Source organism: Panulirus ornatus, chromosome 16, assembly GCF_036320965.1.
Source record: "Panulirus ornatus isolate Po-2019 chromosome 16, ASM3632096v1, whole genome shotgun sequence".
Taxonomy (NCBI): domain Eukaryota; kingdom Metazoa; phylum Arthropoda; class Malacostraca; order Decapoda; family Palinuridae; genus Panulirus; species Panulirus ornatus.
In genome coordinates, this window is record NC_092239.1 from 5,048,446 (window position 1) to 5,071,940 (window position 23,495).

General features: G+C 41.0%; 1 protein-coding gene across 1 annotated transcript; it reads left to right on the forward strand.

Moving 5' to 3' along the window:
- The first annotated feature begins 1,712 nt into the window (after positions 1-1,712).
- LOC139753946 (very long chain fatty acid elongase 7-like) lies at positions 1,713-16,526 on the forward strand. Its single transcript, XM_071670906.1, has 9 exons — positions 1,713-1,788; positions 8,267-8,347; positions 9,480-9,775; positions 10,228-10,308; positions 11,763-11,819; positions 12,103-12,208; positions 12,533-12,705; positions 13,809-13,934; positions 14,201-16,526. Exons 2-9 carry the CDS (start codon positions 8,284-8,286, stop codon positions 14,591-14,593), a joined length of 1,296 nt encoding a protein of 431 aa, XP_071527007.1. The 5' UTR covers positions 1,713-1,788; positions 8,267-8,283; the 3' UTR covers positions 14,594-16,526.
- Positions 16,527-23,495: the final 6,969 nt, after the last annotated feature.

Here is a 23,495-nt window from a genome sequence, read left to right on the forward strand (position 1 = left end):
AAATCCTTTGGCTTTTTGGGTGGCACCATTTTACAAAATGGAATAGATGTTTTGTCATTTATTTTGTTTACTTTGAAAAACAAAAATATCCTTGACTTCTCTGCTTGAATTTCAACATTTTTGCTTCTCTGAATATGACGTTTATTTCCTCCATGAAGCTTTCGAATTTAGAGGAGGAAGGACGGGCAAAAATACTTGCTATTCATGTCCAGTACATCGCGTCACGTCAACGAATGACCCTATTTGTGCCTCCGTCGTTAAAAGAGAGAGAGAGAGGAAAAATCTTTTACTGGAGCATCTCCTCAAATCAACTGTCTGTTCGTCTACTTTCTCCACACCAAACGCCATGTTTCTGATCTCTTCTGCCGCCAAGAAACACCTCTCGAAAACTCGTCTCATGCTGTTTGTTTTCCTTTAGTTTCTTCTCTCTAATTTTACTTCATCCTCGAATGACTATATCAAGCTGTCGGGAGTTCTTAGCAACGCCGGAATGCCCTTGCCTTGATACCTGCTTCTTTCCCTACACGTTGAAGCTCTGGACGTGTCTATCTTCTCATGTGTTTCCCAGTAACTATGACCTGGCACATTTCAAAAGACAGGTTTTTCACTTTCAAAAAATTCGTAGATACTTTCCCTTGTCTTTCTATTTCCGTTTCATAATTCGCTCTATATTTCAATCAAGGCCCGGCTCTGATGTGGACTTGTTTCCGTGTCTGGAGCCTTCAACATCTAGAAAAAATAAGATTAAGTGGCGGAATCCGTGGTAAAGAGTGCCACTCACTCCTACCTCTCCTAGTGCGCGAGGTTCGACCCCCTGTTGTGTTGATCGGTAGGGTCGGAGCGAAACATAGAATTTGTGTCATACAATCGAAGCCGAGGTCCCTCATATAGAAATACACTTCCAGCTTGAAGTTACAGCGAGATGTTAGCACGTTAATGGCAGAAAAAGCTTTCTCCAAACCTCACCATAAGTACAGCAAATTAGGTCTGGCTACAGAGACAGCATGTCAGGTCTGGCTACAGGTACAACATGTCAGGTCTAGCTACAGGTACAACATGTCAGGTCAGGCCACAGGTACAGCATGTCAGGTCTGGCTACAGAGACAGCATGTCAGGTCTGGCTACAGAGACAGCATGTCAGGTCTGGCTACAGGTACAGCATGTCAGGTCTGGCTACAGGTACAGCATGTCAGGTCTGGCTACAGGTACAACATGTCAGGTCTGGCCACAGGTACAGCATATAAAGTCCGGCTCCAGAGACAGCATGTCAGACATATCAGATCAACAAGACTGCAGCGTAAACCATACATCAAACTCCGACGAAATAGACAAAAGAATCACGAATTACCTATACGAAAACTCCATAGAAATCAAAGGAAAGAATATATCATATGCTCGGGGAGGTAAGATGGAGCATATCCAACATCATGGACAAAGAGAAGTAATGCCGAGTTCCTTGGGAAAGGACCATTTATATTCTTTCAATTTTCTTTTTTCTCTTTTTTTTTTTTCTTTTTTAAGTGTATGAGGCTGACATACACCAGTCCCTGGGAAAGTAAGTAGATCTGTTCCACCGAGTGATCCATCTATTCCCGTCAAAGGCTTCTGGCAGGCTATTGGTGCCTTTGGGGTCGACCGTCGAAGCTCCGCCTCCCGGTTGCTTCTTCCGCCGTCACCTCCTCTTGTGGGCAGGTTGGCGACTGCGGTGGGCCGCTCCTCCAACGCGGGACCACAACCCACCTCGCCGAGACGCCGCCACTGGAGATCTTGGCATCGACGGAGCAACAGGTAAGCTTTAGTGCTCTCTGATGCTTCCCTCAAAGCCTCAGTAAGCTTTACTGCTCTCTGATGCTTCCCTCAAAGCTTCGGTAAGCTTTAGTGCTTTCTGATGCTTCCCTCAAAGCTTCGGTAAGCTTTAGTGCTTTCTGATGCTTCCCTCAAAGCTTCGGTAAGCTTTAGTGCTTTCTGATGCTTCCCTCAAAGCTTCGGTAAGCTTTAGTGCTTTCTGATGCTTCCCTCAAAGCTTCGGTAAGCTTTAGTGCTCTCTGATGCTTCCCTCAAAGCCTTAGTAAGCTTTACTGCTCTCTGATGCTTCCCTCAAAGCTTCGGTAAGCTTTAGTGCTTTCTGATGCTTCCCTCAAAGCCTCAGTAAGCTTTGGTGCTCTTTGGTACTTCCCTCAAAGCTTCGGTAAGCTTCAGTGCTCTCTGATGCTTCCCTCAAAGCCTTAGTAAGCTTCAGTGCTCTCTGATGCTTCCCTCAAAGCTTCGGTAAGCTTTAGTGCTCTCTGATGCTTCCCTCAAAGCCTCAGTAAGCTTCAGTGCTCTCTGATGCTTCCCTCAAAGCCTCAGTAAGCTTTAGTGCTCTTCGGTACTTCCCTCAAAGCCTCAGTAAGCTTTAGTGCTCTCTGATGCTTCCCTCAAATCCTCAGTAAGCTTTGGTGCTCTTTGGTACTTCCCTCAAAGCTTTAGTAAGCTGACGCTAATCAAGTCATATGGACGACTCGACAAGTCTCTATACACTCACCCACACCCACACCCACACCCACACCCACACCCACACCCAACTCCTCTCGTGCCAGGCAGGACAACACCTTCGCTTTTTATTTCTGGACTGCTTCAGCTCCGGGGGTGATGCAGGTTAGCGAGCCTAAACTGGTTCTTCTGAAGGGATCGAGTTCTGCTTGGAAGGTAGCCTCATTCCTCGTCTCATACAGTGTATGGAGACTCATAGTTTGCAATGTGCGGTGTTGTGGAGCCTCATAGCTGCAATATGGATTGTGTAGAGCCTAATAGGTTTGTACTGTAGTGTGTCTGGCGCTCATAGTTTGTACAATGGAGTTTATGGAACTTCATAGATTGCATTAGGAAGTGTGGAACCTCATACTGTGCGTCACTGAGTGTATGGGGCCACAAAATTTTCATTATACAGTATGTGGAAACTCATAGTGCCATAGTTTGTATCATGGAATATTTGGAGCCTCATAGTTTGTATCACAGAGTGTGTGGAGCCTCATAGTTTGCATCATAGAGAGTGTGGAGCCTCATAGTTTGCATCAGTGTTTGTAGCCTCATAGTTTGCATCATAGAGGGTGTGGAGCCTCACAGTTTGTAACACAGTGTGTGTGTGAAGCCTCATAGTTTGTAACATAGAGAGTGTGGAGCCTCATAGTTTGTATCATGGAGTGTGTAAAGCCTCATAGTTTGTAACAGAGTGTGTGGAGCCACATACTTTGCATAATAGTGTGTGGAGCCTAATAGTTTGTATGGTAAAGTGCGTGGAACCTCATATTTTGTCTAATAGAGTGTGTGGAGCCTCATAGTTGTATGATAGAGTCTGTGGAGCTTCATAGTTTGTATGATAAAACGTGTGGAGGCTCATAGTTTGCATAATGGAGTGTGTGGAGCCTTATGATTTGCATCATACAGTATGTAGAGCCTCACAGTTTGTATCATGAATGTTTGGAGCCTCATGAATATGAAAAGACTTGCAGAAGTGTGTGTGTGTGTGTGTGTGTGTGTGTGTGTGTGTGTGTGTGTGTGTGGAGGGCCTGAGGTATGTTTTGTGGTCACTTGCTTCACAGTGTGTGGTGGGCTGCAGATGGTGTCGTGGACTGTGGGTGGGTAAGTCTGGGACTCATAAACATTTGGTCACCTCCAGAGTGCCTCCGTAAATTTAGATGAGGGCGTGGGTGACACCCAACTCTCTCTCTCTCTCTCTCTCTCTCTCTCTCTCTCTCTCTCTCTCTCTCTCTCTCTCTCTCTCTCTCTCTCCTTATCAATCATCAGTGTAGACCAGACGGTGTGAAACTCTATATGGCAAGCAGTCATCCATGTTCCAAATGGGTGGGAAAGAGAAAGGAGGCCAAAAAGAAAAATTATGATAATAATAATAATGCATCAATAGCTTAATAAGGTTTTAAATCACTTTTACACAAAAGATTTCATAGTTTTAAACGAACGGTCTTCCACACTTGCAAGAATACGGAAGAAATCTTGTAAGTCATAGTTCCTTAAGGCTTTTGATCCGTTTTTAGTGGTATTGCATGACATTTGCTGGACTGATGATAAGTATAACAATGGGCGTAAAGGACGTCGGAAACATTCTGGAAAATATTTGTATAATCGCCAATGAAGAGAGACGAGAAATCCCTTCCCAGTGTGTTTGGAAATACTTCTTCTCTACTCCTTTGAGTGCTTTAGGATATGTATATATATATATATATATATATATATATATATATATATATATATATATATATATATATATATATATATATATTCGGGTACGATAATCACAAATGGTCCGTTAGGTTTAATTTCTTCGCCCCGACCTATCCACCCATGTATGAAATTCGTTCCTGCAAAGAATTGCATGAAATCGTCTCTGACATCATGAAGAATGGAGGTGTGGGCTCTGGGTGGCTCCTCTCCCCCGTGCTTTCTCCCTTTGGCTGCTTCTGGGTTCAGACTGTTGGCATATACACGTTACCACACAACCACCTACCTCGGGCAACCCCCGGACACACCCACGTACGCCTACAGACACACACACACCTTATTCTGAGAGTCCAGCCACACACACACACTCACACACACACACACACACACACACACACAAAGAGACAGACAGACAGACAGACAGACACACACACACACACACACACACACACACACACACACACACACACACACACACACACACAAGCTTGGCACAACTTTATATATCTAATACTTTACACTATACTATATCTTACACACACTCGTCCTCCCTCCTTCCTCCACTTCTTTTGCTTATAACATAAATTTTCACTCCAGTTCTAGACACAGCCTTTTGATCACGTGAGCCTTGCCTCATGATGGGTTTAAACCTCCTAGAGAAGACGTTACGACCCATGAGCACGACCCTTCAGCAAAAGGGTGACATGGTCCTTATCAGTGTCAGGTCATGCCTTAGGGTCGTACCGTGGCGCTCAAGGGTCGTACCGTGGCGCTCAAGAGTCGTACCGCCGTGATCAAGGGTCGTACCACCGTGGCGCTCAAGGGTCGTACCGCCGTGCTCAAGGGTCGTACCACCGTGCTCAAGGGTCGTACCACCGTGGCGCTCAAGGGTCGTACCACCGTGCTCAAGGGTCGTATCACCGTGCTCGAGGGTCGTACCACCGTGCTCAAGGGTCGTACCACCGTGGCGCTCAAGGGTCGTACCGCCGTGCTCAAGGGTCGTTCCAGGGTGCGCAAGATCTCCAGGGAGCATACGACCAGCCACAATGTGGCAAGGTGACCTTGACATTGATAGAACTAACACACAGTGGGAGAGATTAAAGTCTGGAACACCACTGTAGAAAAAACCTCACAGATCAGCCGACCGTGCAACCAGTAGAGGAGGCAGTGACACACTGGACCAATGTGGGAAAGCGAGAACCGGTGCCCTAAGCCACTGGAAATAAAAGCAGTTTTTCAGCTTAGATGATAGAAAAAAACGCAAGGGACAAAAATGGACGAAAAACTATATTTCTCGAGAGAAAAAGTTGCACGATCTCGGGAGGAATAGAAACGATAGAATATGATCCTTCTCCTGACCTGATGTTAATGAAAAAAAAAGTTGCTTCAAGTCTTTTTTTTTTTTCAAGGATGAGAAAGAGTGGAAAAGCAAACTCGCTTGACCAGGAACCCGGCAACGGATGTGGCCAGGGCGGCCTGTTGACTTGCTTGTTGTTCACCCTTGGCCTCAAACACCCTCACTACAGACAGACACACAGATACACAGAGAGACAGACACACAGATACACAGAGAGACAGACACACAGATACACAGAGAGACAGACACACAGATACACAGAGAGACAGACACACAGATACACAGAGAGACAGACACACAGACAGACAGACAGACAGACAGACACACACACACACACACACACTCGGGACTATAGTCCCACCCTGCTTGTCCTGGGAGTCATCAAGATTGGCTTGGCTCTCTCTCTCTCTCTCTCTCTCTCTCTCTCTCTCTCTCTCTCTCTCTCTCTCTCTCTCTCAAATGGCTGGCCGCCTTGCTTTTACTGGACGTTCTGTCCTTCTTCGTGGGGGGAAAATCCCCCTTCCGTACAGAGGCGCGCGCCCTTTCCAGCAGAGAACCCCAGGTATGTTTCCAGTATCTGCTCAGGCTGCCTTGTTTTGCAACCACAGTCCCTCCACTCCCTCCACTCCCTCTTCTTTTTTTTACCCCCCTTTTTTTCAGGGGCCCACGCGTTGCAACAGCCCCTTCCCCCCTTTATTTTCTTCTTCTTTTATGGCCCCATGTGTTTTGAAGGCCACTTTTTATGTCCCATGATACTTCCTTCTTTTTTCCACGCACCTAAGAGGGAATGAAAGACAAAAAACGAAACAGAACGAAAAAAAAAGAGACCTGAAAAAGCGAGCTATGACATGCAAAACCTTAAGGGATGAGGCCAAGTGGTGACTCTGATAATATATACAAGACTACGACCAGAAAAACTAGTAATGTCTTTGTGTACCAGTAAACAAGAAAACCTGAAGAAAAAAATACAAAAAGAAAGAAAAAAAGATCTTGTTGGCCGTAAATGGTAGAGGAACAGAAAGAATAATTGCATAAACATTTTTGCAAGACATGTTGCAGCACTGGTAGTAAGATCAGCACAAGGTCGTCGGCTGAGATGACGACTTTATCTTTAAGATGAAGAAGATAAAAGTCAAAAGAGGATAATGTAGCGGAGTCAGTGTGACCAGATGGTGTGACCAGAGGATAATGTAGCGGTGTCAGTGTGACCAGATGGTGTGACCAGAGGATAATGTAGCGAAGTCAGTGTGACCAGATGGTGTGACCAGAGGATAATGTAGCGAAGTCAGTGTGACCAGAGGATAATGTAGCGGTGTCAGTGTGACCAGATGGTGTGACCAGAGGATAATGTAGCGAAGTCAGTGTGACCAGATGGTGTGACCAGAGGATAATGTAGCGGTGTCAGTGTGACCAGATGGTGTGTCATTAGTCGCTGAGGCGACACAGGAAAATAAAATTAACCAGAGGTAATTATGTAAGTTGGTGAAGTGTAAAGATTTAATACTAATAATAAAGATCTTTCTCTCTTGCTATTACCAATAAAGAATTCTCTTACTCTTACCAATAAAGATCTTTCTCTCTCTTACTGTTACTAATAAAGATTTTTTTCTTACTCTTACTGATAAAGATCTTTCTCTCTTACTGTTACTAATGAAGATCTTTCCCTCTTCCATTTATTAATGAAGATCTTTCTCTCTTACTGTTACTAATAATGATCTTTCCCTCTTACATCTATTAATGAAGATCCTTCTCTCTTACTGTTACTAATAATGATCTTTCCCTCTTACATCTATTAATGAAGATCTTTCTCTCTTACTGTTACTAATGAAGATCTTTCCCTCTTCCATTTATTAATGAAGATCTTTCTCTCTTACTGTTACTAATAATGATCTTTCCCTCTTACATCTATTAATGAAGATCTTTCTCTCTTACTGTTACTAATAATGATCTTTCCCTCTTACATCTATTAATGAAGATCTTTCTCTCTTACTGTTACTAATAATGATCTTTCCCTCTTACTGTTACTAATAAAGATCTTTCTCTCTTACTACAACTAATAAAGATTCTTACTACTGCACGACTGAACTCTTGGACAAATCAATGTCGCTCGCCTCTCTCTTGAGTTCTTTCTTTTGGGAAATGATAATACAGGAGGGAAGGATTCCAGACATAGACGTAAATGAATGGATTTTTTTCTCCTCTGTACCCAGAGAAATAATAATGATAATAATAATAATAATAATAATAATAATAATAATAATAATAATAATAATAATGATGATAATAATAATAACAATAATAGTAAAATGATGATGATAAGTAATGATAATAATGATATGATTATGATTTTGATAGTAATGATTATAGTAATCACATGATAATTATTATTATTTTCATACTTATGTGCCGTTTCCTGCTTTAACATAGTAGCACCAGGAATACATGAGCAATGACGTCACTTTCTCACATACGCTCCCTCTCTGTCGAGTATGATGCACCGAAAGCAGAGTCCACCATCCAAAGCCAGTCCTAAAAAACTTCATCGCGCATCGTCCCCCGTATATCACATCGATCCAATGTATTCTATCCCATACAAACATTGCAACCTCTTGAATGCACCAAGCGTATCAGTTTATTTGATGCTGGACTTTATCTCTTGAAACACATTTCTTCTTTTCCCCCATCCTCCAGGAGAGGACCTTCGTGAGATGGATGCCCTTCGCAGCAGCCCCCGCCTGCAGCCAGAGCCCTCCTCCCAGGACAATGAAGAAGGTAAAAATACACATCTATCTTGCCTTGATTATACCCGGGTTGCCAGACCTTAGCGATCTTTCTCACAATACAGTTACTTTCTGAGGGTGTATGTGTGTCGTCAGTCCTGACGTATCCTGTGCAGCGACATAATACAGTACCATAGAGTGTTGATGAAATGCCCAAGATGGGTCACTGACACTCACTTCAAAAGGCAGTCTCGTGTAATAAACATTGGGTTCTCTGTCTGCCTTTCACCTCAGGAGCCGCCAGTTAAAGTTAAGTGAGGTTTAGGAACCCCTGTCGCTATGAATACTAATTAACCCCACGAAATGCGCATGTGACCTCTGGTGACTGGAATTTACCTTCACACACACTTGTATCAAAGTTTATTTGGTAGATTTGAGACGAAAGATATGATGGATGGATGAGACTTCGTACTGACACGAGGAGTGATATTCCCAATACTTTATAAACGAGAGACAATAGTCATACTGTGGTGGAATGTCTGTCTGGAACAGAACCAGATTCTTTCATGACGTCTGGTTGAGGGGGAGAGTGTTGGTGTCTCGGTAGGAGAAAGTGTAAAGATTTATAATGAAAGATGAGTCTTATACTACCGATAATGATCAGGATAGAATATCATATTAATTGCAGAATGAATACGGTAAGTCACCTCTCATGAAAGTAATCCTAGACGATATGCACCGCATTATCAGTGCGGTATCGGAGACAAATTTAGTGTATGTGTGTATGAAGATCCACCAAGATTAAGCTTGGCACGGGATTTTGTCAATAACAGCCCTTTATCAAGTGTTCTGTCACTGGCACAGGTTAGGTGTGTGTTCTTGGTACGGGTCGGGTGTGTGTGTGTGTGTGTGTTCTTAGGGACACCAATACAAGCACAAGATGATCCTTGTGTTAGATTAAGTGTAATGTGCTGTATAAGGTGAATGTGTGTACTATGTAGATTAATGATGAATTACTTCATTCCAACGAGCATTTACCGACAGATTCCAGTCTTAACGTATGTTTCATAAATGGACAGAATTGTATATTTAATCACTGTTGAATGATTTCATATGAATCTATTGACTTGAATGATCTTATATGAATCTCGGGAAGTTCCCTATACTCTCTTGACTTCCGATAGAGAGGCTGCAAGACTTGAGGACCACGGGGAAGTGGGTGGGTCTGCTCATCTTGGTGAGTCTGGTGTATGGGAACCAGACAGTGGCCAGCCAGCTGGTGCCGGACCCTCGCCAGAACTCGTGGCTCCTGATGAGCTCACCGCTACCCACCATCGCCGCCTGCCTCCTGTACGTAGCCTCCCTCACCTGGTGGGGTCCTCTCTACATGACCAACAGGGAGCCCTTCAAGGGCCTCAGGGCTGTCATGATGACCTACAATGCCTTTCAAGTCGTCTTTTCAGCCTGGATATTCTGGGAGGTGAGTACAGTAGCTTAGTACACCATCCCTGATGACATATACAAGTGAAAATAGAAGAAGAAAAAAAAAAAAAAAGAAAAGGTTATTATTTTTTGGTCATGGTTGAGTTGGAAGATAATATTAACTGATACTCCATGCAAAAAACGACTCTTAACTAAAAGATAAAAGAATGAAAGGCTTTTTTTTTTTTTTTTAATTTACATAAACCACTGTTAAATGACGCCCGGCTGGAAAACACTGTTTACGGTTGCTATATTTAGTCAGCTTAACCTTGTATATCAACCAAGATGAAATCCGTTCGAAGCTTAAGTTGCGTTTTTTACTATCAGCTTAGCACCTTGGTTAGCATTTATATCACATAAACTATAATCAATAGATTAGATCATGTGTAATGTTAACAAAAATCTCTCTGATACATCTCCTTATTTATATATTTCTCCTGCTGTCTCCAGTCAGGGATGGGTGGCTGGTTCGGAACTTACTCCTTCTTGTGTCAGAAATGTGACTTCTCCTACAACCCACAAGCAGTCAGGGTAAGTCGTGAGCTGAACGTCTATAAATATAATCATATTGTCTTTTGCAAGTGCAAATACTGATGATAGAGAACATACAAATTGAAGGGTAACTATTTCAAACATCGAATTTCTTTGTCGTTATTTCTCTCTCTCTCTCGCTGTCGTGTTAAAACTACGAAGGGATTAATGCTTATTAATGATGGTGTTCATTACCTAGCGACAGTATGATTACGTCGTCGTTCGCTTTCACGCCAGATTATACCGATTAATGTCTTTTGAACACGACGGTGCCACCTTTAACGCGAAGGTACGACGGTATGACCTTAGAGTTAGCTGGCGTGACCTGTTCCAGGAGGCCAGGTTGAAGGTTAAGCCATAATAGCTTATAAAGGTCGTACCGTCCTGTTCAGTGGCAATTTCTTATACATGATTCTCCTTGGGAGCGACGGACGAATGAACTAATGAACAAGTGATAGGGGGAAAAATGATATTGTACGAGGATTTACTTTATGTACAAGATGGTCGTTAGATTTAAGTTGGTAGGGTTATAATATCTGTGTAGCTGGGTAACCCTAGGTTGCTAATTTTGGCCCTGCCGTTTGCTAGCCTGCAAGGTTAAGGGACTTGAGGCTTGAGTTTTGTAAAATTAATTCTCACAAAAGGTAATGTGACTGTAATGCACTTGATCCACTCCATGGAGACTAATGCACTTGATCCACTCCATGGAGACTAATGCACTTGATCCACTCCATGGAGACTAATGCACTTGATCCACTCCATGGAGACTAATGCACTTGATCCACTCCATGGAGACTAATGCACTTGATCCACTCCATGGAGACTAATGCACTTGATCCACTCCATGGAGACTAATGCACTTGATCCACTCCATGGAGACTAATGCACTTGATCCAATCCATGGAGACTAATGCACTTGATCCAATCCATGGAGAGTGGAATGGAGTTTAGTAACAATAGACAAATATGCAGGTTTGCATCAGATATACATGTGTTACATGAACAGGCAACACAGATGCAGATTATTCGATGATAACCAATAAGGTTTTTCACATGGACTTTTGCAAGCATCGACAGCATATACATCCCCAGGATCATGTCTTGGTCCTGCCTCTCACTTCCATCACTTCATCTGAGAATGGAAAGACCTTTTGATGTGCTCTATCTTGAGTCAGTGGCCTGAGTCCACCCAAGTTTTAAGAGTAGTCGCTTATATAAGCTTTGTCAATGACGTTTTGAGATCTATCCCACATGCATATGCGCATTTTTAAGTGTACGTAATACACATGCATTAATGAGCATTTCAATTTTATATGAAAGTTTTTTTTTCTTTTTGGTTTACGTAGTGCCTGAACTTCAGTAGAAATGAAAACCAACAAAAGACTTGAAATAAGACATGAATGTTCTCTCTCTTCTCCCAGTATTCATCATTGGGTTTTGATCTCCTATTCCAGATGGTTCACGCTGGATACTGGTACCTCGTCTCCAAGTTCGTGGACTTTATCGACACGGTCAGTAGTGTGTGGCCTGGGTATAAGAGTATATTTCATTTTCAGTAACTAAAACATTAACTTATAAGTAGGTGAAGAACGATGCTAGCCATTTCTATAATCATGACCAAATGTTCGCAACAATACTGTCTGAAATATATCGTTCTCTTTTTTTTTTTTTCCCCCACTTAGAAATGTTGAGTTTTTCTTGGCTGTGGTTAAATCTGAGCCATAACAAAATAGCTTTTAAAACCACAAGTTATGCTATACACTGGTTTCCTCCCCTCCCCTCCTGGTTGTTCAGGTGTTCTTCGTTTTGCACAAGAAGTACGAACACGTGTCGCTGCTGCATGTGTGCCACCACGCCCTCATGCCTGTCTGCATGTGGTATGGCATCCGATATTACTCCGGTGAGTGTCTCGTGCTGTGCATCTGCCTGGGAGCGTGTTTTACATCTGTGGCGTATTTGTGCAAGTATGACACGCATCTGTGGTGTATTTGTGCAAGTATGACGCGCATCTGTGGTGTATTTGTGCAAGTATGACGCGCATCTGTGGTGTATTTGTGCAAGTATGACGCGCATCTGTGGTGTATTTGTGCAAGTATGACGCGCATCTGTGGTGAATTGTGCAGGGAGCGGTCGTGCATATTCAACGTATATTCTTTAATGAAAATTCACAGAATTTACATCATTGCTATACTTGTTAAACTCTACTGATGACTGTAACTTTCAGGAGGCCACACCACCCTCACCTTCCTCCTCAACTCCTTCGTCCACACGGTGATGTATACATACTACCTGCTGGCAGCCATGGGTCCCCGCGTCCGGCCATACCTCTGGTGGAAGAAGTACCTCACCAGCCTCCAGATCGTCCAGTTCTCCGTCGTGATCCTCCAGAACTTCATGGTGAGTCTCGAAGACACACTGTTTCTCCATGACGAGGCACTATTCCCGTCCTCATACAAGAAGCATCATCTAATCTAATTTTATTCTAAAAAAGAGAATGAATATACTCGAAAATTATCACATTTTCTAACATATTCTTATCAAATGAAATCATAACTTTTGTAAGTTACTTCTTGGTCATGGATTCTCAAGAATCGCATGTTAAGATCAAAAGTCGCGTACACGATTCTGTTGGAAATCATGTACCTCAAACCAGTTTGAAAATGAGACCTGTTTTTCCTTCAGACGCACACGTGTTTCACCGGAAGCTTCCATTTGATGACTTGGTGCGAGAGAACCTTATACATGTTTACTTGGGCGGAAAAAAAAACAGAATCTTGCTCTCTATGAACGTTATCGCATGAAGTGATTTAATGATATGATATTTCTTGGTTTGATATCTAGTCTTGTGAAACAGAATCTTGCCTTTTATGAACGTTATCACATGAAGTGATTTAATGATATGATATTTCTTGGGTTAATATCTAGTCTTGTAAAATGAACGTAAAAGTTATCCATCATATTCGTAGCATTATTCCCCCAAAAGACTCAGAATCATTGTTATTAATATGAGAATATCGACGGTGGTGTATGTTCTCGTCCAAGTCTACATAACAGTTGTAGGGGCTTTATAATGCGTCGTTTACAAAATGGCTCTTCAACCAGAGACAGAATGATGAATGAATCTATTGCATAAATATTTGTTGAGACAACATCTGGCGGGAGTTTAGCCTGTATTAGCTATGACTAGTATAGATCATTGTGTTGTGTTTTCCTCGGGTGTTGTTACCGGCACACTGGTCGACCCGTGTGTGGGTGAGTGTCACGATTTGGATGGATGATCGCTCTATCTTTATCTAAAAATTAAGGCTCATATATATTCACCCACCCCCTCAAGAAATCTGTAGTGATTACAGTGTCTGACAATTGATAATCATGTATCATATTGGGCGTGAGAAAAAAAAAGTGGAGAGAGAGAGAGAGAGAGAGAGAGAGAGAGAGAGAGAGAGAGAGAGAGAGAGAGAGAGAGAGAGAGATTCACCTCCAGTGGTCATCATCATCAGGTCGTGTTCGTGGACTGTGGGGTGCCTTCCGTTCTTCTGGCCTGGGTGAGCGTCATGGCGCTCCTGTTTCTGGTCCTGTTCACTGACTTCTACATCAGGGCGTACCGCAAGCGGGGTATGCGTCAGGTAAGACGTATCGCAAATTCTAATTCGTTTTCTCAAATGATCAATAATAAATTTAGCTGTTAATCACCTTGATATTGAATCCTTATTGATACGAGAACTTTTCAATCGTTGATAAAGATTTGGAAATGACTAGGTTAATATCTACAATATGTAGAATGTGTCATATATTACGATTCGCTTATTATCGTGCACTTTCTTTTCTTTTTAAGTCACAGGTACCAATTATTTCACAACGTTTTCTTTTATATTATTTTTCTTTTCTTCAGGCAAATGCTATGGGAAAAGGACTGACTAATAGGGTATCGAGAGTACATTTCCATATCTCTTCGAATGGAATGTCATCCGGTGTGTCACACAGTCTTGCACGTCAGGCATCATCTGCTGTGTCCAGTGATGTAAGAAGCGGAGTGTCTTTGGGTGTAACCACAAATATATCGCGTAGTATACCAGGAAGTATACCCAATGGTATGTTCAGTGACGTATCCAAGAGTGAAGGAACTGAGGCATTCATTGGTACACCTGTAGATGTAGCCTGTGATAAACACAGCAATGTGTCGACTGCTTCCTCACATACGGGTGTGTGCAGTGCTGCCTCCCGCTCTGGGCCTGCTGGAAGACTTGACGAAGCGGGGAGGTTGAGAGGCCGTGCGTGTGTGTGAGAGGAAAATTGGCCACCCGCACCTGGTGCTCGCTGGGCACCTGCCATTACCCAGGCTTCCTCACCGCCCTTTCTTGTTTGGCAGGATTCCCTGTGAAATTCCTTCGTCTCTAGTTGACAGCTTCTGAGCCATCATCGTATAGCATAATCTATGTTCTATGTACCACAGAACTCAGTGAGACACAGAAGTATTTGGGTAATATCAACAGACCAAATGATTGTGTTTTTATCGTCTGATTAGAATTAATGATTCACAAATCGATCTACACTCAGGTGCTTTAGGTTATTTGAATATGATATACGTTTGGATATTTCTTTTTCCCCCGTGTTAAATGTCGTCCACTCCCGTTTTGTCTACATGGCTCAGGTGGAACAGATTTGAATGGACGGAGGCTAAATTTTGCATTTGTTATTCTTCAAGGGTTAACGGATACTTTTTTGTATCCCACGAGCTTCGTGTGGAGATTCTAATAATCGTAGCAAACGAATTTGGTAGAAATGGATGAAATCTTGATGATAAGAGTTGACCGGGATATACGTGAGTGTTAAGCGATCATAGATTCCCAAGTCTGCTGAGAAATTCTTTTCATTTATAGATAAAGTAGACTAAAGCTCTTCTCATGATGCACGTGCTTCGCCTCTAGCACATTCATCTCTTCGTTAAATCGTTACAGCTTTTTGCTGTTTTCGAACCTGTAAACCCGTTAAGGCTCATGCTGGACCGGTTTCAGTATTGCCTAATTCACCGCTGAAGTTTGAAGTATAAGTTACCACTCCGTGGCTACTCAACTGGGCGTTTTACGCATTACATTCATCACTCCATGAGGAAGTACGTAATGTGAATGCTTCTTAACCTACCTCAAAAGTCCTCAGTATCTGACTGTAAGAAACCCAATGAACATTATACGTAACGAGAGGAGGAGGACAGACTGGAGAATAGCCCTGACACAGACAAAAAATAGGTGTTAGATTAAGATTAGTGAGATCTGGCGAACCTTAAGAAACACTTGAATATCTGTGTTCTAATGCTCTTAGAATCTATTGAGAACTGAGGCAAGATACAGTTAGTGGCTTCGGGAGCAAATATTGTGTATCCACTTGCATGAATCTGTTACTGTGAATGCTTGCTCTACACCCAGAACCGTCACTAGTAATTTAGAAAAAAGGCTTTTGAATGTCACTACTTTACCGTTGTTGATACGTTCCTTGTGAAGTATATCATTGCTGGTTCCTCATCCTTTTAAGTGACTTCAGTATTGATTTACTGTGCTTATAATTAAAAGACAGTCAGTGCTTAGTTTACTGTGCTTGTAGCTTGTAGTTTTGGTTTTAGATTTGTGATAGATAATTCGTATACTATGCTTGTCATTGGCATAACTTGATCAATCCTGTTCTTCACCATTGTGTAGTTGTAAATAACATCAACGTAACATCAACCACCAATCATTCTGTTGTTAGTAACTTGTATCTACACTGCATTTAAGCAAGAGCAGTCGATGTAAGATCTCAAACTGACATAACTATTGAACATCATTTGGTATAATTGTATACTGTGCTTGGAACTGACTTAAACCATCATCATCTCAAACACCTCCATCATTGTCTGCTAGCCAGCGTTATCCTTCGGAATACTTGAGTTGTTTGTTAATGGCATTTGATACCATGTTACGTGGCAAGTGAACCTTTTGCTGCAACTATGGACTTCTTTATCAGCTTATGTAAATACAAGCAGATGATATACTATTGTTTAACTTTTGTACAAGAGCGAACGTAACGTGATGGATTCTACATATTTGTGTTTTTAATGGTTTAAGATTAATGAATATGATGGTTACGCCTCAAGCTGTGTTTCCTGAAAGCAAACTGAACGTATTACACTTGATTCTTATTATATGATTTTGATACATATTTAGGCGTTCACTACTTATTATTGCATGTATATGCTTTAGGGTATATATATATATATATATATATATATATATATATATATATATATATATATATATATATATATATATATATATATATATATAAATATTCTTGTTTTCATGAAAATTTGTTCACCTATCATAAACACATTTAGCAATTAATAACACTATCTTCCCCTCTTATACCATATAAGATACACTGTATCTTATGTGAAAAAAAATGTATACAATAAAACTGATAATCCAAATGTTATTGTTTTATTCGACTTCTGGAATGGGTTAAGAAAGCAAATGGTGTCTACTCAGTAATAGATAGAAGGCTAAGCCCATAGGATAAAGGAAGCGATACTAAGAATGCAATAGTGTCTTGCCTTTTACGAACAAGTAACGTCTATAGATATAATAGTCACTCTTAATGTTTATTGAAAACAGTTTGGAGGAAGGTTTTAAGAAATACGGATCTGGGAGAATTTTGTTCGAGGTTTTTGGAAATGAGGTGAAAGCTTCATCAAGTTTTTTGCTCTTTTGTAAAACGATCCTCAGTAATATATCGTTAATTTTCCCGACAAATTGCTTTATTATCATTTCTCAATAATGATTGTTTCAGGTCATATCTATACATCATGATGAGATTTATCTTCCCAGTATGTTTTTTATGTATGGTAAGGACTACGGTTTGAAGGCGGTTTCGCAGTTCGAACGAACTGAATTTGACACCATCATCATTTATCGATAGATTAGCAGTAAAGAGTCCAGCTTCATCGTATCGTTAAACCAACTATGTGGAGCTTTCCGTCAGACAACCTATGTGCCTTCTCTCTTGTTAGGTCGGTAACATTCATAGTCATAGATGCGAGTGTCTGCTCGAGTCTTTTAGTAAATGTCGGCTTGTTTTGAAGATGATGAACATTATTCTTATCCGTGTGAAAAATAGTGCTCTGCCCGGATCGCAAAGTATTTATTTTTTTTTGGTATTGTCTGATAACGATTCGTAAACTACACTGTTAGTGAATATGAACGTCTTTCTGCTTATGAAATGAAATTACGTTTCTAAATGTCTTTAACAACAATATAAGATGCAGTTCATTGACGTGAAGATCAGTCCAGATTAACTTAGTGATTGCTGCTACCTGTAAGCAATGGTGTGCCTTTGATTTATTTTCAGGTTCACTTTCGGAGAGAACCGTCTAGTGTAAGGCGATGGCCAGATAATGATATAAACCATTTTCTGAAAATAATTTTCTGCCTTACACGATTTCTTCTTTCTTTTTTTTTTTTTAATTTCCTTCATTGTCAACAGATTTCATATTAAATCCCTCCCTCTCACTGGACATATGAAATATATCCAAAAAAAGTCGTCCTCCGATCTAAAAGCAAAATTGAATTCTATACGTATGAGGCAATCTGAAGACTCTCGTCGACTTTTACGTTTCCGAAAGTTGATCTTACACCACCTATTACTTGCCTCGCAAGTTTGTCTGCCTCTCAAGAGCCGTAGTCATAAACTCATTTTTATGCTTTTTATTATCTTTTCAAAAGAATTTAACTTCCAGTTTCCAGGTCCTGGCAGTGCCCGACTTGATGCCACAATTTCCAAGACTTGCATATCATTTTGGATCCATCTTCCTCGCAACTTGCTGGGGGTAGCTTTGAGTTATTCTGAGACAAGAAGTATCTGCTCCAAAAGCCATGATTGATGGCTAGGGTATATCATTGGGTTTCATAAGCGATGAACGGCGCAAGCATGAAATTGTTGTTGCATCAAATTGGATCCTCCTATGCAATCCATATCTGTATAAACCTTCTTAGTTTATAATGATTTTCATCCAACCATTTTGAAAGATAATCTTAACTTCTGATATCATATCTCACAAAAGGAGGGAGGGATGGTAAGAGAAAGTAATCTCAATGGTTCGTGGAGGGTTGAGTCATCATATTACAGAGAGTGCAAATTATAATAGAATTTATAGACATCAAGGAAGGTATTTTACTTAGTGTAATTACAGGCATTAAATGAAAGTTCCTTCTCCTTTACTCTTTCGCATTTTTCATTCAGTTGCCATTGTTATGGACGTTCTATACATCCAGTTACGGTACTCACAACCTCCCAATTTACTCCTTCTATTTATCTCCTCTGCAGTCTTCCCCTTCTCGTTGCTCCTTCCGCTCTTTGTCCATCTCTCTTCACTCACCCCGCCTCCCTATACCCAGACCATTTCAGCATCACTTTGGTCGGTTACCTCAGTTATAGACTTCTGTCAGTACCACACTTACTTCCCTTTGACATCGTTACTTCTCAAACGGTTCGGTCTCATCTCGTTACAAATCGTTCCTTGGTTTTTCATTTCCAGCGATCCATTACTGGCGCTCCATACCTAGGCTGTTCCTTCACAGGACTCCCTCCCTCTTCCTATCCCTTGTAATCAAGACCCAATACACAGTCACTGCTTCAGAAATTATCATACATCTTTATCCTTTCTGAACATTAGACTTTTCCTTCCTACACACACCTCTCTCTCTCTCTCTCTCTCTCTCTCTCTCTCTCTCTCTCTCTCTCTCTCTCTCTCTCTCTCAACACGCCCAGGACCTTTGCTTTCTCTTAACGGTGTGACCCACATTAGCTCCAATGGTTCCTTTCGCTAACACATCCACTCCCAGTTCCTCAAAGCACTCTGTTTCGTTTAGGTCTTTCGCATTGTCGTGCATTGGTGAAGGTCATAAACACAATAAGTACCCTGCATGGTTTTCTTGACCTATAGTTAATAGATCTAGTTTAATGACCAGCTAATTGTCTAACGTCATTAGATCCAACAACAACCTGTAAACTCTTTGAGCTGGCTCTTACGTGTGTCTTTAACAACGGATGGTCATTAAAAGTTAATTGCGTACGTTCAAACAAGTCGTTGTTATTCTTATGTTGCCCGGTAATTAGATACAAAACTACGACCACACTTCGCACGGAGTGAAAAGAGAAACGAAGTGAAGCAACGGAAAGTCTATGCCGCGGGAATATACGTAAAGAAAAAAACAAAACAAAAGAAAAACGAAAAAACTTTGAAGCTTTTCTTTCCCGTAATAGATCCGTGTCATAATTCAGGTTGAGCTGGTGATGACTAAGACAACTCAACCCTAAGTGATTATATATCATAAACCGTGGTATAATACTAGGCTGGGGCTCGCTGCTAGCTCACAGTGATAGATGCCAATCGTTTACCGGAGCCAATAACTGGTGTTACAGCGAGCGTTACCAACAAAAATTTCATACAGCAGAGAATTATCACATCTCGATTTCTTTTGAATATTAAAATACACGTATAAATCAGAAAACCATGAAGACGAAAGTTACATAACTTTAAACCTTTTGAATACGTCGGCTCAACCATGAACACGACAGTACGATCCTTGGGTATGACGATGCGACCTTTTGACCTGGACTTTTAAGTGGTCAGATCAAAGGCCACAGGCCATCGCACGTGTACGCACTGTCGTGCCCAAGGGCCGTTACTGTCGTGCACACGAGGTTATCGAGATATTTCACTGGACTGTTCTTTCGTTGGAGCTAAATTTCTTCCAAGAATGCATCGGACAGAGGGAGGAGAGTCGAGTGTTTACAATCGCTAGCCACAGTGGAGGCGTCAGCGGGTGTGGACGGCGACACGCCGTGTTATCCGACGAATTGTGGGTAAACGAAAACAGGAGGAGAACGACGACGACGACAAACTGGTATGGGGTGAGGTCTTCCTGCAGCCCTGAGGGTTCACTCACCTTGACAGAAGTGCGCCTAAGCCAGCCCAGGCTTCCGTGAACTGAACCTCCATCGTGGCAACTGTTCAAAAAAAGATCGACTGAGTCTGGTTTGCTCGGCGATGTGGTCCATCGTAAAAATCTTCCTGTCTGAGCGAGTCTGTGTTGGATATGTTTGAAAACTCGGAAGAGTCAGGTTGATGCATATGCTATCATAGCCATGTTCTTTTTGTTTAAGTTATGTTTGAACCATAGAAATTAATATAAAGATGATGATTTGAAAATCTATCACAATGTTGACCATTTGAAGGGCCATCGGCTGATGGGAGATCCCAGATTTTTCTCGATTTCGTCTAAGAGTGAAAGCCTTTCGATGCTTTTTTTTCTCTGTCTCCAATTCCCGATTTTTTTTTTAAAGAAAAACTGAACCAGATCTACCTCAGGCAACTGGGTGTCTCTGCCTTTTTTATCTTCCTTTTTTTTTCTCTCGCTTGTGAAGTTGAGGTTGGGCAACAATCCTCCTCCTCTGCACACCAGCTCACAGGAAAGTAAATACCATGGAACCACTTTCCATAGTAGATGCGAGACGTGGATCCCACCTGAGAATGATGATCGTGAGGAAATATGTGGAATGTGTGCACCAGTGGACCTGAGAACTAAAGATACATGTTTTCGGCATAAAAAAAATCTCAAGAAATATACTTGTTGTAGGTACAGACAAGACAAGGCGAACAGGTGCTTGACTGATGTATTTCTAGTAAAAATACAGCATGATGGATCGTGTAGGTAATGATGTAGTCTATGAAACGGTTTTTTTGTTCGACCACACGTTAGTGGTATTCAGAGTAAGCAACTATACATTTGAAGGAAAACATTAAGAGGATAGAAATAGAAAAGTTCAAATATGAAAGTTGTAAAAACCTAACAAAACCAATAAAAGTTGATTGATAGCTGAATCCAGTGAAACAGTATTTATCTGGGTTTGAAGTGGTGTGGAGGTAGATGAAAAGTGCACAAGCAGATGCTACCAGGATGATATGTGGCACTGCAGTTTTAGGTTAAGAAAGGAAATATAAAGCATGATGGAATGAAGGATTATGGAAGTTTGTTGATAAAACGAAAAGCTACGGCTTGGAAGAAGCAAAAAATGCGACGAATGATAGGCAAACGATATATACAAAGGATATAAAGTCTTGACTAGAGAGGTAAAACAAAAATGTTTGTGTAAACAAGTTCATGGAATGCAGACGAAAAACACATGCGAATGTTCAGTGGAAATTCAAGAAAGAAGCCATTATGGAAGTAGGCAACTTGATGCAATGGAAAGTTTGTGTGAGAAGTAAGTTTTTTTGGTCGTCGGTCCTGTCTGTAAACATGTTTACAATTAGAGTCCAAGTAAAAGAAATGTTTTTGGTACAGCAATAGGTCCATTCCATCGATTAAATCTCCATTCCCATAGTCTTTACAATTCATTCAAAATACTTTAAAGTCCGTAGAGGTAAAACATATAATAAAGACAAAAGAAAAACGACAATTTTGCAGTTTAAAAAAATAACTCCCTCTGGGAAACTGCTCAAATTATAGGCCTTCAACAGACTTTCGGATGTTTCTCCTCAAACTGATTTCTCTTATCATCTTACTCATCTTGCTACTGTTTATATTTTCGCCATTAGCTACTTCTCCCTTTTAGCCCATGTGAAAGACCTTTTTTTTCTTCTCATTTGAAGCACAGGTATGTTACCTATTCTATATCGAGCATGAACCATTTAGTTTCTGGTTTATCGGCGATTGCTTGTATATATATATATATATATATATATATATATATATATATATATATATATATATATATATATATATATATATATATATATACATTTCTTAAGACAACATACACATGCATGAGTGACGACTTAAGTCACTAAATTCTGCCTTATTCTGTTCTTGTTCCCTGAGTGACTGAATACAATTTTACATTCCAGTTACCTCTTTGTTTTACGACTGTCATCAGGAGAGTTGGTGGTTGTACCTTGCCTTGCGGCTTTGCAAGTCATGGGACTTAACCTACGTGAGGATACTGGAGATTAACGTTAGTTCCAGTTTGCCACTGGCTGGCAGTGAGAGAAGAGATTTCTAAAGCCTCTCCGTACTTCACTTGTACTGCTGGAGATGTATGGCCAGCACTCGCAGTGCTGTCTTGTCGCTGTATCTGAGGTGAACATATTCGAACTGATGTTCTTCCTCACCCAGGAAAAACATGTTGTCTGGTTGGTGATGTGGGCCATCCATTGCAAGGGTTGTTAAGGGCCATCAGGGAGTTATAACCTTTAACCGAAAAAAAAAGAAAAAAATCTTTGATACTTTCTCCATTCGTTGAAGGATAATTCATCCTCACATATACTCTAAGTTTGTGTGTGGCCCATAGGTTCTCGTTACTGAGCCACACACAATATTGCCACCACACCTCCTTGAGTTAGTGAAGGCGGAAGTTTAGTGAAAAGAAGGCTGGATGGTTGTTATGGTCATACACAATAGGTGTGAGGTTTGTGTATTACTTTCTATCATCTCCTCAAATCTATGTTACTCTTGGTAACACTATCATTAGCTGGTTAGATTCACTATAGATTGTAAGTGTATGGGTTCGTTTCGATTATATGTGTGTGTTGTGTATGATTTAATTCAGAGTATGATGGATTTAATGCTTGTCGAGTGCTGACTAGCCATTAAGCACTATACATAGGATAAAGGTCGATAGATACAACGAGAGCGTGTATAGTTCTAGAATTACCTGAGCATCTAAAGATATATTTTCGACTTGGTTATAACTTGACATTCATGACCCAGAGCCCAAATAGTTGAAAACGACCAGCCAAAAGTTAAATGTGAAATGAAAAACGATATTTTGAGTATTCTATGAAGTACCAACTTTATGTATGACTGTCGACTGCCCACTGGCTATCAAAACAGAAACCATTGCGAGAAAAGTTGTCCAGATGTGATAATAAGTATGTTGGTGTTTTGCCAGTCTAAGAAGATTCAAAGAGGCCTTTCCTGATGCTCCGCTCATCCTCGCAAGAACCCCAGTGAAAGTCCCATTCTCCTGCACTTCATATATATATATATATATATATATATATATATATATATATATATATATATATATATATATATATTGGAAAGGATCACAATTTTGCGCGTGATCAAGATATTCCTATGAGTCCACGGGGAAAA

Excerpts from the sequence above, each read along its gene's own strand:
- LOC139753946 (XM_071670906.1), top strand. The coding sequence starts at position 8,284 with ATGGATGCCCTTCGCAGCAGCCCCCGCCTGCAGCCAGAGCCCTCCTCC. Across the intron at positions 12,209-12,532 it reads TGGCATCCGATATTACTCCG|GAGGCCACACCACCCTCACC; the intron begins GTGAGTGTCTCG and ends TGTAACTTTCAG. Across the intron at positions 13,935-14,200 it reads GCAAGCGGGGTATGCGTCAG|GCAAATGCTATGGGAAAAGG; the intron begins GTAAGACGTATC and ends TCTTTTCTTCAG.